This window comes from Palaemon carinicauda, chromosome 44 (assembly GCF_036898095.1).
Source record: "Palaemon carinicauda isolate YSFRI2023 chromosome 44, ASM3689809v2, whole genome shotgun sequence".
NCBI lineage: Eukaryota > Metazoa > Arthropoda > Malacostraca > Decapoda > Palaemonidae > Palaemon > Palaemon carinicauda.
In genome coordinates, this window is record NC_090768.1 from 19,127,628 (window position 1) to 19,141,832 (window position 14,205).

Below are 14,205 nucleotides of genomic sequence, written 5' to 3' on the forward strand. Positions count from 1 at the left end.
GTATTAGCACCGGGATCACACAGCACATCTCGCCCTAAAAAGCCCGTCACCCGTCAGACAAAAAGTCCCCCGCCCGAAATTCTCACCTCACGTGTCCAACATGTACCTAGTTATGAAAGACCAGGACTGCCATGGTAAGCCGTAACAATACTCATTGATGGAGAGAGCAGTAGCATCATATCTGAGAAATCACATTGTATGTATATATCATCTATTGAGGAACTTTAAATATCGTTATCGGCTGCAAATGACCACTATTAGATTAAACAGGAAATGGAAGCAATCTTTAAGAGTGTAAATACAAAGTTTTAAATCAATAATTATGAAGCAGTGGGAAAAAGATTTTGAGATGTGTGGTATCTAGAGTTTATAAAAAAAAAAAAATTCTAGTGTTGATTTTTTTTCCTGTGATGAAAACTCGAGTCGCAGTTAATAGGAAAAATAGTAGATATGGAAGTAACATGATAGATTCCAGTATAAAGGCCCAGAAAATCATGGGGAAAAGGCATAGATGGAGACCAGGAACACATGGGAAGTCAGAAAAGAAGTGCAGAAGAATGTTAGAAAAGACATACAGAAGAATGTTAAATGAGGATAGTATGTTTAATCGACAGATTGCAACTCTTGCGGCGTCACACAAACAAAACGTCAACTCCAAATGGAAGTGATGATAAAAAAAATATTCTGACATCTCCAATAAAGAAACAGAGTAATTACATACAAAATACAGAACAATATGAAGGGAGAGATTTTTCAGATTTTGGAACAATATCTAATACTCAATAGAGCAGCACGACCCATGTAAGGAGATCAAAAGCACATAAACACTGAAGAATGCACGAAAGATCCAAGAGAAAATTCAGTACAGTAATTTCAGGAAAGAAAGAATTTTCAAGTTCATCTCGAGATCAATCTCATTGAGGTTATGGTTGCATAAGACTGTTTTACAACATCCTATTTAAATAAAGAATATTACAACATCCTATTTAAATTCTCTTTCTCTTAAATCAGTAATGTGTGACGGTAACTGACAAACACAGGAAACATGAAAAACCCAAGGTTCTGCAATTAATACCTTTAACCTCAATGCACAGAAAAGTGAGTCTGAATACCACTGGAAATAGAGGGTCCAGGGTCTCATTTCGGTGGCTTGTTAGGAGTTGCACATTCTTAAAATATACTTTCAAGGAAGAAAAGAAGTGTTACAAGAATTTAATTTTTGGTTTGGCTGTCACAGTCTGTGGTGACTGAGAATCAGTAGAACCAATGTGAAAGAGGGGTCTTAACAGACTGAGCAAAAAGGTCTTGCTAGAAACTTACTTCATAATGAACTGCTTTATAGCTTTAATAAGCAGGGAGCCATAAGGCAGATCCAGAATAATCAAAGAAAAGCTCTGTCTTCTATAGCAGTTTGCTATAAAGCAAAAGTTGTTCTCCTCTCTTTAGAACTAAGTTGAGAGGGGATGATTGGCTTCACTTACATCATTCGTTCAAAAGTGGCTAAAGCACTTGATGAATGCCAGTGTTCCAAAGCCTGATGGAGAGTCTTGCTAAAGACTTCTGCACTCCTCTTCCTTATGTCCATTAAAGGAAGGAGTATGATTATACCTTATGAGGATCGCGAGGAAGAAATTCTTGCACCAGCTTTGGCAGCTTTTGTGCACATATCATAAATGAAGCCATTCAAAAGATCTTCAAAGTTTCATAGCCAAAGGCAAGTTGAGCGATTGGAATTGCCCTTTGGAATAATTTGTCGATAGGTTTTTCGAGGTTTTAACAAATTTAGACAACCTTGGTAAAAGACAACTTGCAAAAGTATAGCCATTTCAAAGTGCACCCGAGAATGACTGTCAACTGTGGTGTTCCAAAGAAGACCGAAGAATAACTGCCAAAACTGCTTATTAAACAAAATCAAAGAAGCTTTGGATTCCAAGATAAACTCAGAGCCAGCTTGTGTGAAATTGTATCTGGGGTAGTAGGGATAGCTTTCATCCTTCCAGTATTGAAGAAAGACAGTGTTGTTATCTTAATTTTTTTTTTAATAAAGATGGCATGGAAGCAGTTGACAATACAGCCACATAAGCATAACAAAGATATGAGCAGGTCTGCGCACAGAAGCAGGAGTACTTACAGATGTATAGGCATGACAATTCCGTAGGAAGCATTTAAGGAACATTAAAATCAATAGATTTCAAAATAACTCTTGAGTAGATGTGTTGCAGCAGCGCTAAACAACAGATAGCAACAAACCAACATAAGGTCTCATTATGGATAGCAGCTAGTAAGCAGTTATCAAAGCCAACAAAGCAGGTACAGGTGCACGAACAGCAGCCTGACCAGGTGCTAGAACAAACCACCACCTTTGTACATGCAACATATGTATGCATACTAGCAGCATGAACAAGCAACCAAAAAAAAGCGAGATTAGTCAGCCTTAAAAACCAAGGGATTCCTAGAAACACAGGTTAATTGCGTAGCAAAGGACCCAAAACTGGTGTTTTAACCTTTGCTTACCATATGAGCGAATATAGCAATGTGCATCACTTAATTTTTTAAACCCTTCAAGCAAGCCTGTTTGAAGGAACAGCAGAGGTACCAAACAACCAAGGCTATTGTCAGTGAAAACAATGACCAACCTAGCGCTCATTAATGGATTTAGAGCAGTTAGTGAAAAAAAAATTCGGGTGAAAATCTGCACAGGTGCCTTATGGTTCAAACGAGGTATGCAAAACAGCAGACAATGTTCTAAGGTTTCAGGAATACAGAAGTGGCAGGGGTCAATCTCAAAGATTTTTACTGGTCTTCATTGACCTTTCTTGACAGATTAGATCGTCAAAGGCCTGAGGAAAAGATATCTCATTTTTTATGTAACTGTAGAAACCATATAAGGAAAAATAAAATATAAGTGATTACATTTTTTGTATTGGTAAGTATCAACAAAACACATGCCATCAGTAATAATTAACGGGGCACCATGAAAAAAGACCTGTAATAGAATATAACCATCCATCCAAATACCGTAATAATTCTAGTTACATTTTCTTGTCTTTTCTTAAAATATTATATCTTTATGAAAGAAATTATATTCTGAAAATAGTTTTATACTTTTATTCTTAACAAAGAGATGTCTTCCTTCCATTAACAATTATATTCACATTATTATAAACATCAAGTTGGTACTCCTACTACTTTTTAACATTCACACATTTTGCCTGGTATACAAAGTGGCACTTAAAAAATTAGTCAAGTTATACTTTGAAGATAGTAAAACTTATATTTTAGAATTAAATAACCAAATCTAACATTCACCCTAAAATAATTATTTATATATATTAACGGATAAATTTATATAAGGGGAAAAAGAAGGGGTACATTTTATTTCAAAATACAGTATTGTCACTCAATATACTTAAATTATTTTTTTTCTTAGTATTTACAGAGTGATACAGCATATGTTTATGTCCCCATTGAAGCCTAATCCTACCGATATAATCTTCACTGTTATTATTCATCACCACAGTGGGGATCGACGGGGTTGATGGAATATCCGAAGCGGTGAATTGTTCTGATGAACTGGATGTTGTATACATTCAGTCATCGCCGCTTGCAGCTCGGAAAGTTGTGTGCGCACCCCCATCTGACTCTGAATCTGCAGCCCCGTCCTTAGCATCCAGCTTTTCACCATACCGATCAAATAACAATCCTTCACTTTCCCGGTAAGATTTTCATGATTTTGAATTAGTTTTTGGCATATAATTTTAGCAGTTTTGTACGAACAAAAATAATAGACTCAACATAAAATTTCTAATATAAATGTCATTCTCTCTTGGTTGAAATACTTGAAATTGTATGTATATTATCGTATAGAGTCCCTTCAAAGTAAGTTTGATGATGATAGTGATGTTGGAAGGAGTTCCTCTACCAAAAACTATGTATTTGGGTAAAATTTCCCTTGTCATTGCTTTTCCTTATTGAATACAAATATTCAAATATTACAGTTAACCATTCGGGCTAATGTCTGTTTCCTAGTATTTTTCCATAGGGTTTTTTAATGAAAATTTTAATAATCTTAAATTCAACTCGTCCTCTTTCCTTTTCTTTATAACATTTCAGTCCTAATTTTTATTATTTCACTGTAATTTCATTCTCTACATCTCTCATGAATTACTAATTTTGACTGAATGATCCCGAATATGATTCCATGTACTGTACTAACAATGATCATCTTGTCTCTATAATAATATTAACGCTGTACAATATATACACATACATTTTCCTCCTACTATTAGTGACAGATACCTCACTCGCTTTTCTCTGCTAGGCACGTGTCACCGGATCGCTTCGCTTCCTCATAGAATGTGGCATTGAATATACATCCATCAGTTATGGCTAACTTCATTCGCCCTATTGAAAACTACTAACAATCTCGTCTGTTTTTGCATTGGGTCACTGTGTTCGTCATGGGGATAAAGGCCATGACTAACAATTCACTTCCACAGTAGTTAAGGTTTTGTTTTACTTCGTGTAGAAAAAGGGCGGAGTGGCTCTTTCCACTGAAGGATAATAAAAAAAAAAAATGTACTCATTCCTAGCAGCATGGCTTAGTCATCACTTTTGTCAGTAGAGTTTACGGAACTATAGCTGTTCATGCTGTAAATTTAATACCCTAAAATCTACAAATACAGGGCCTCCTCACTGAAATGCTCATCGACTTCTACGTCTCCTAAACACAGCAACGTTGAAAAGCCATTAGGCCTTAGGCACAATAATTCCTTCAGGAGTGAAAAGGCTTTTAGCGCAGACGAGTCACGAGAGTTATCACCCATCAGAAGGGTAAGTGAGTGAATTTTTGTGTTGGTATTGACTGCATGACCGATGTGTTTAGAAGTTACAGAAATAAAAATAAATATTTGTTTTACCTTTCTTCAGAAATTGCTTGCATGTTTTAGAAGCAAAACTTATTTTAAAACCTTTTTTTTTTAAATGACAATATTCATGTATGCTTGGTATGCACAAGCTCGTTATGTATTTTTATATATATTTTAGAAAAAAAGTCATTACCTAATTTTGTGGAAGTTAATGTTAAACCCTAATTCATGTCAGTAATAAATGAACAATTCGCTGTAATAACCCAAATTCTCCATTTACCTAGTCCCACCCTTGCAAAACCTCTGATGCTTATAAATCAAATACACCTTTTCCTCAAAACTTTCATATTCAATGTCTCAAAAGTATCAATGAATTTTAGTTATCAGCATCATTAAATCTTATTTTTTCAGTTCAAAATTATGGGAACCAGGATGCATCAATCAATGCTGCTAAACCTTTCAGTACGACCCATGAATTAAAGATAAATTATTGCATATTTACAAATAATCAAACAGCCATAAAATAAACACGGATTACATTCAAGAAAATATTTTATAGATGACTAGGGTAAATTAAATACATAAATGAAAATTCCATTACCAATGCCTAACTCGATATAATTCTTACAGCTATCAGCATCCAACAACTCCTCTCCCTTGAAGAGAGATCGTCCTCGATCTCTGAATCTTGGTCATGACACCTTAGAAAGAAAGTCGTCTAATCCAGACTCATCCAAAAAAGATCAATTTGATGTTGAGGACATTCCCCAAGCATCCCTGCCAGATTTGCCAGGGGCTGTAGCTGGAATGAAGACTATTTCTTTGGCAGAGCAGTTCTCAGCACACTCCCTCGAGAAACTTCGTAGACTGAAGCATAAGCTGCATCGTGCCTTAGGGTCCCACGATGGGACTGTGATGGTCCCTGCAGATGATGCTGAAACCTCTCCCTTGGTACTTGCAACCCCTCCCCTCAGCACCACAACTCCCATTTGTCCTTCAACAAGTACCACACCTGAACTGGAAGACCCCCATGCTGTTAATCATTACCCTGAAATACGAAGCCGCCCACTCACGCCACTTGTGCGGCAGAATGCTAGAGAGACGTCACCTACTCCACAAATTATCTGCAAACCGCAGTTATCATCAGACAGAGAAACCCCGGTATAGCAAAAAGCTTCCTTAGGCCAAAATATCTTTTCAATTACCTGATGAAAGTATCAGCAGCCTGTAATATAAATGTAAGGTTCTGTTAACATATTTTGATATCAAATAGATTAAGAATGACAAGTAAATCACATAGATTTAGTAAGAGGCTAAACATTTAATTGAAGAATTGACCAAATCGTCTTGTATAGTGTAAATAGGAAAAATATATATAATCCAGTATCCTGTTACGTTATCCTGTCAAAATTGTGTCAATTTAGTGCAATAGACAAAGTAGATAAGAAGTTTTCAAGTGTGGTCCTTGAAATATGCCTTGAACACTATTAAGTGGTGATATTCCAGGCCTATCATGCTATGTATTAATTAATTATAATGACAAAAAAAGGTGCTGCACCATTAGTGAATGTATTTTTGTGATACAGGAAGGATGATTGTCCATGGCTGTGACTGTAATATTATACAAGTGTGTAATCTTATACCTAATGAAAATACCGAAGGGGAAGCAATATTTTTAGGCTAGTAGATTTTGTACCATGGCCACCAAAATTTCTGAAGTAACAAATTCTGTTATAACATTTCTCCCTAGCATCTTACACTAGTAGTGCATGATGTAATAATAATTACATGATATAACTGTATATCTATCAGTAAGTCGTGTTACTTATTAGTCAAAATATTATTTTCATACCAGATTAAGACCCTGCATCGTTAATTTTGAACATGGAAATTAGTGCACCCTTTTATTATTAGTTACCACTTTCATCAAAAGAACGTAATGACTGGATGTAATTCACCTGTATCTTCCTGAGTTAAACACATTCACATAATCATACAATGTGTAATTGTAGTTATCTTTTAAAATTACATTTCAATTAGCCGAAATGCATTACTTGAATTATTCAGGTTTCATAATAATGTGATACTAAATTAGTTGTAAGGAAATATTGCATGTTTTACAATTATGATTAAGTTTGTGATAGAAGAAAGTAATCGAATTTAATTCATGTTCTGCCATTTTGTGCGCAAATTGCTTTATTTGGTGATAAAAAATTTCACATTTCATGAATTAAACATGGTTGGAACTTTGAACTGTGCCGAAAAATAGATAATCATCAACAGATATTACTAGATAACATTAAACTAATTGAAATATTTCCCTCGTTCACCCGGGACACTTAGAGGGCATTTGTGAGCATCATCATAATCATAAGCTATTCAATACAAGTAATAAAAACTGATATCGAAAGGAAAGCGCAACCTTTCAATAGAGAACGGAGAGGGATTTTCACCAGGAACATTGTAGGCCGTAAGCCATTTGTTTGGCTGCTCATCTATTCGCCTTATAATCCTTACTATTATTAACTGTAGGAGTAATGACAAAAACAGTAGTTGGAGAGGAAAACGCCAATCTTCTCCCCTTTCACACTCTGACGCATGTGATTATTTCTCATTTTCTCTCAAAATGCTCTCCCTTGTTGTAACAGGTTTAATGTCCAGAGAATTGTCACAAGCCAAAAGAACCTTCCAAATTTATTCTTAATGAAGCAAAATAAAAATGGTGCAGAAAGGAAATCTTGGACTTCAGAATCACATCTTAAGACATTAGATTTTGTTGAACACATTATCATAAAAGTATGAAACACTTCGCACCAGAAATACAATTAATGGGAAAAGTCGGTTGGATGATATTATAGGGAGACAACATAAGTTATAGTGGTATCCATACATTCTTACAACTTGTGCATTTCACATACATACACGTAATAATATATATATATATATATATATATATATATATATATATATATATATATATATATATATATATATATATAATATATATATGTGCTACCCATACCATATAGTTTATTCAACATGTTAAATTTCGCAATTTACGTGAAGCTGTGTGGCAGAGCAATAATTAAGGAGGTTACCAAATTTGCGAATGGATTTCATGTGAAGAATGTTGGCGTTATTAGTTTTTGTTTTGGGGGAGGGGTTCATATAGTGTATTTCCTTTCAGGTGATCATTCTCCATTATAATATGGCTTCTGTCTATTGTTATTTGTGAACATTTTGGCATTCGCTACACCTGAAAGTCATACTCTACTAACGTATCTGTAGCTTTGTGTGTCATCACTTTTTCATGTACTTCCATTACAATGTTCAAAATGCATGTACCTAAGTTTAAATAGTTTAAAATACACATTGGAAGAATGGGATAATTATACAAGAATGAATGCAAATAGAAAATGTTAAGGGACGTTTAAAATAACTTAAGATGTCTTACGTTTTACAGAAAGAATAAGCAATTCTCCCGTTAGCTCAGCAAACTTTGCTAAACACAACATAAAAAACAAACTGACTAGTAAAAGATCATATGTAGTAATATATTTTATACATACAAACATATATACATACATATACACATATATACACACTTTATATATATATATATATATATATATATATATATATATATATATACTGTACATATATATATACTGTACATATATATATATATATATATATATATATATATATATATATATATATATATATATAAAATCATTACAAGCCAAGGTACTGTACAACCCTATTTGAAAAAGAAGAATGTTACAAACCGTAAGGCTCTAAAATATGGATAGCAGCCCAATACTAAAGAAAGATAGAATAGAAAAATAAACTATAAAATAGTACAGTAATAACCAAATTATATCACCAACAGTATGACAATGACTATATATAGAGAGACATGAGAATGACGAATACATTTTGGGAACAAAAAGGAAAGGTAAATTGGCTAGGTGTGGAAGGCCATAGTAGAAGTAGCAAGGCAATGGAAAGATCCAAGAATAGAGCGCATTTGGATTGTCCTTTTCAAAGACCTGCATCCCCACAACTAGAATCTTCCACAACTACCACTGAGTAAATAGCCAATGAACATTTCCAATGGTTACCCACTTAAATGAAACTGTCAAGTATGTTTACTGTTATCAAATGTGTGAGGAGGAAGGAAATTGTGGAACGAATGTCTTGGCTGTATCTAAAGGAGAATCACATTATCAGACAGCCAGATCCAATACGATTCTACCTCTATGTTTGTGTTTAGATATATATATATATATATATATATATATATATATATATATATATATATATATATATATATATATAATTGATTACCTATATTTTATCTTGTTTTCTGTTACAAGAGGATTAACCAGTAATATTTTGACCAATACAAGGGACATAGTCTATCAATAAGATTATAGTTTAAAAATGCGCAAAAGTTATATCTTTATATAACTTGTCATGTTTTACAGTATTGTGAAATTCAAATGCCTAATCCATGGTAATACAAAAGTAAAATTATTCTCTTGGCGACAAGGGCTTTCAATTTTCTATCTAGTAAAAAAAACGGCTTGTTTAGATATACAGTACAGCAGTGATGTATTTGTAGCTACTTGAGATTATGCAAATCAAATCTTTTACTAATATTCCAACAGATTATGAAGGAAAAGCGTAATTAATAATAAAGTTTTCCTTGCAACAGTGATCGGAATCACGTTTCGGTAATTTATCATGCATGCTAAAATATACTTTTCGAAGATAAATATGCAAATATTTGTACAGCAAATAAATTGAATCTATCTTATTGGTAAGCTTTCAATATGAATCAACAGTTCAAGTTTACCTTCTGACGCTAAATATCTTGTGAGATTTCCCGAATGATTTTAACCATACAAGAAATGAATAATCAAACAGTAATGTACTTAGCACAATGATTTTGTTGAATCTAAAACTAAGTTTCTAAATGCCCCCAACATGTTTGCATATGATTTTTTTGGTAATAATAATCCTTTACACATTAGCACAGAGGAAAGGCTCCGACCAAAATTATCAGTAGTTTGCATATTGTTATCAAATCATCATAATCTAAATTTATGTGTCTTTAAATACTAAGAACATTTTATTGTATCACATTAGTACTACTCTGAAAAAGGGTGTATTTTCAGTAAAAGCAAATCTCTTAGCTCATTACTTTAATACAACTAGGTATGTTCTATGAATGTGCCACTTTTTTATAATATACTGTTATACAGTATTTATAAAAGCCTACGAACTGATACATATACTCTATAACAGATGTAATCAGACATAATAGATTCTAATTCTAGATAAATTTAGTTTTAACTAAATTCTAGGTTAAGGCTGTTCTATCTATATCTGGAGTCGAAGCATCCATAAAAAATAACTGAATTCCACAAGTTCAGCATTACTATAATCTCATAATAATACTTACATTTTAAATGCATATCAGTTCCTGTTCGGTTTTACATACACACAAGCACATCATACACCCTCATACCTATTACAACTACCTTTTCATTTTGTTTCGAACTCACACATGCCAGAAAGACTGAGGCATTGCTTTTTCAATTATTCTCCGTCTATTCAAGGCGTATTCCAAAATGTGTGGATATTGAGAAATCAAGAAATTAAGTGTGATAATCTGGAATCACATAGTAAAATCAACCAATGTTATATAAGGTATATATATATATATATATATATATATATATATATATATATATGTATATATATAATTACATATATAATATATATAATTATATATATATGTATATATATATAATTCTATATATAATATATAATTATAAATATATATATACATATATACATATATATAATATATAATATAATATACATATAATTATTATATATATATATATATATATATATATATATATATATACACAATTCATACAAAATTTGAGTAATTTCTTACATATTACTCTTCAGGGAAGGGTTTGCCAGAATTAAAGATTTTTAACCTAGATTTCTTGGTTTGACCAAGAACTGCTTTAGCAATGGTTATTTTTTGCTGAGGCTGCCAGAGTCCTTATCATTACATCTAATAATCACAGAATGTGGAAACATTCCCAAACAAATTACACACATGTAATAATGCCACCCCGTCCCTTACAAAGTTAGTCCTGATTTATACAAGCTCATGGAAACGTCAATTGACTGTTAAAGAGCTACCGATATTTCTTTTACGAAAGACAATAGTTCTGTAAGTTGAGGATAATGTTTGTTGTATATTACTATTATAACTTTACACTACACATATATATATTATCTTTTTTACATGTTTTGTCTTTTTCAAGAATAAATTATGGGTGGAGTTTGGACTGAAACATCTAATGTACATTTTGTTTTGCTTTGAAAGCAATGAGTGTATGGCATTTGAATTAATTTTCTAATAAATTAAAAAGATATATTTTGGTTATCCTTTAAACCTTTAGAGTTTAGATATACAGTATATTTAGGCTACTTCCTTGAGCCACGAAATATAAATTTTTGAATAATTTGTTTTTTTCCCTAGCCATACAAACCTGAGTCCTCTAATTCGGTCGTTTGAATCGTTTAACGAGGGGTTAAATGACCATGGACGAAGCCGGCGAGAAGCGCTGGCCCCCACCGGCTGGATTGGCCTCAGTTTTGACCTACAGGCCGAAATTGGGGGGGGGGGGATAGCCTCAAGGACTTAGATTTACATATCTTTGAAAAATACAAATTAAAACCTTGCGATTTGTTCCTACACAAAATACAAACCATGGTCCTTTAATAGAAAACTCACTGCTTAGTGGATTGAAAGTCCCCCTAGAGTAAAAATGGATGGTTCACTTTCTTCCCTGTGGTGGCTGATGTGGTAACCGCCTGACTGAGGTTTGAATCCTGCTCAAACTAATTGTGAGCTAAGGATGGGGGCTTGGGGGGGACCAATAGGCCCATCTTCTGAGTCATCAGCAGCCATTGCCTGGCCCTAGCTTGAGTGGAGAGGGAGCCTGGGTGCTGATGATATGTGTATATGGTCAGTATTTAGGGCATTATCCTGCTCGATAGGACAATGTCACTGTCCCTTGCCTCTGCCATTCATGAGCGGCCTTTAAAGTGTCATACTGCCTGGTCCCGTATGGGAGCAAAGGCAACCTCCAAACTGTTTTTCGCATCGATGGAAGGGCAGATATGGGCTGCCCTATGCATGGCGAAATGTACTTGGCCAGTTGAAGCTCCTCTTTCCCTAAAGGTGAAATCAGCTCTGAATAATATACCCGTATTATGATCAATGGGTTTGCATACATTCAACCAGGAGAAATACTTCATTAGGATTAAAGAAAGGGGCTCAGAAGTGTACCATAGTAACTTAGCAGCCTCAAGTCCGATTCAGCATCATTTTGACCTCTTTATCCCCAAGAGAGGGGACAGGAAAATGAAGAAGAGCGAGTCCTTCTACTATTCATTCCAAGCTTATATCTAAACATTACCATAGACAAGATACTTCCTGTCCTGTGTGGCTGCACAACTACTTGAGCAGCCACTACAAGACCAAGCGCAACAGTATCAAGGGACTTGTGGTTATACCCCGTAAGTAAAAGACCATGGTGGTGGTTTGATGTTTCCAATCCCCACCCTTTATTAGCTTGCCTTCTGAAAGGTTTTTTTAAAGGCTACGGTGGGCCTATACCCCTGACTTCGTGGCCTCTCGTCCTAGCTGATACCTTGACCCTTTCACTAGTCAAGGCATAAGCTGTCCGGATCGTCTCACAACGTGCATGTGGATTTTTTGTAACTTCTATATTCACCATGTTGTGTTCAAAATTTTATACTGTTTAATTTTTCTATAATCTTAATGGGTATTACTATTCGATCGAAGCTAGAAAGATACCGTGTTGTGGAGTATCGATTTATTTCCATTTTTTTAACTAAAGTTTTAGTTTTGTTTGTCAAATGATTGTTTATAAGGGTAACATTGTTGGTATAACTGAAGGTTGTTCATTGTTATCTATATAGTTTAGGATGGAAGCGCATGTCTTGAGCAGTTGCTTTTTGACATTTTAAATGCAACGAGGAGGAGTGTTGTTTGAATGCTTGAATTATTACACTCAGTATTGGAAGTGATCGTACTCCCTCCTTTCCTTTGACCACATCAGCGATTGATGTATACTGAATGGCTATTGACAACCTTAAATTGAATTAGGTCTGTAGTTAGAATACAATTTGAACTATATTAATTTGTGTGATGATGAGTTTCGCTGAATAAGGAAACCGAGTTGGATTTTCTTGAATAGAATGATGATATCCACACATCTGTGCAGTACCTTGCAAAAAGCCTTTCACTCAGAAAAGATGCTGGATAGCCTCCAACAATGAAGTTCCAAGGACTTCAAGGACTAGTGGTACCTCTGAAGGTACAGCCAACGATCATATAGTTTATCTATGATAGTCAACTCCTTATCTATGCATATTACGTTACGACGAGATTGCGGCGCCGCCAAGCGGTTGCTTAGGCAAAATTTCACAGGGCACGATGCATGTAGTATAGTGTAAAAAATTCTGTCATAACTCGCCTATTACTATTTAATTCTGCTTTTTTTAATAACGCTGTGACGTTTTTTTTTTTACATGAAAATTGTAAGAAATATTAATATTATTATTAGACGTGTTTTACCACATACTGTATAACAAAATGAATGAACGAAATGTTATGATCAATGATGCGTCCATTACAGTGAGCAATCAAATTCGCAGTTAGGTTCTGTGCATGAACCAAAATGACAATATATGAACGAGGCAGACCATGTTTGTGGAGTAGCATAATTTTGATTTGACATACTCTAGATCTAATTGTTGTTTTACATGGTTGTATTTTGTATCTAATAAATCAAATAAAATTAAAAAAATATATTTCAACATCAAAATACATCTGTGTAACATGTATGGGTGGCCTATTGCTGTCAGGGCCTGATATCTTTGTCAGATTCTGACACTTGACAGTCTTGAATAATTCTACTGTTTGTTGCTGTTGACTGTACAAGTAGTAAAGATATGAACCAAGTACTAATTTTCTTGGAATGAAACCTGAACCAAGTACTCATGAATATTATTATTAAACCTATGAACATATTGCTGCTTCATGCATACGATTTCATACATTTAGCATCATTTATATGAAAAATTGAGCACTTTTTTTTTCATCCAATTTATTCCAGAACGAACAGAAACACAAAAAACATCAGATAAGCCTAAAAAAGCAAGGGTACCGTTCAGCATGGGACCATCTGGGAGCCACCAGGATCATCCGGAG

The 14,205-nt window shown here is 34.2% G+C and overlaps 1 protein-coding gene across 10 annotated transcripts in view; it reads left to right on the plus strand.

The window, feature by feature from the left end:
- Positions 1 to 7,791, plus strand: part of LOC137634335 (kinase D-interacting substrate of 220 kDa B-like) — an 860,646-nt gene extending 852,855 nt beyond the window's left edge. For 8 of the 10 annotated variants that reach the window (XM_068366729.1, XM_068366726.1, XM_068366728.1 and 5 more), the window contains 3 exons: positions 3,521 to 3,716; positions 4,686 to 4,833; positions 5,499 to 7,791. In XM_068366729.1, coding sequence (XP_068222830.1) covers positions 3,521 to 3,716; positions 4,686 to 4,833; positions 5,499 to 6,035 — 881 coding nt within the window. In that variant the 3' untranslated portion in view covers positions 6,036 to 7,791. The other 2 variants (XM_068366722.1, XM_068366723.1) reach the window with 2 other exon arrangements.
- Positions 7,792 to 14,205: the final 6,414 nt, after the last annotated feature.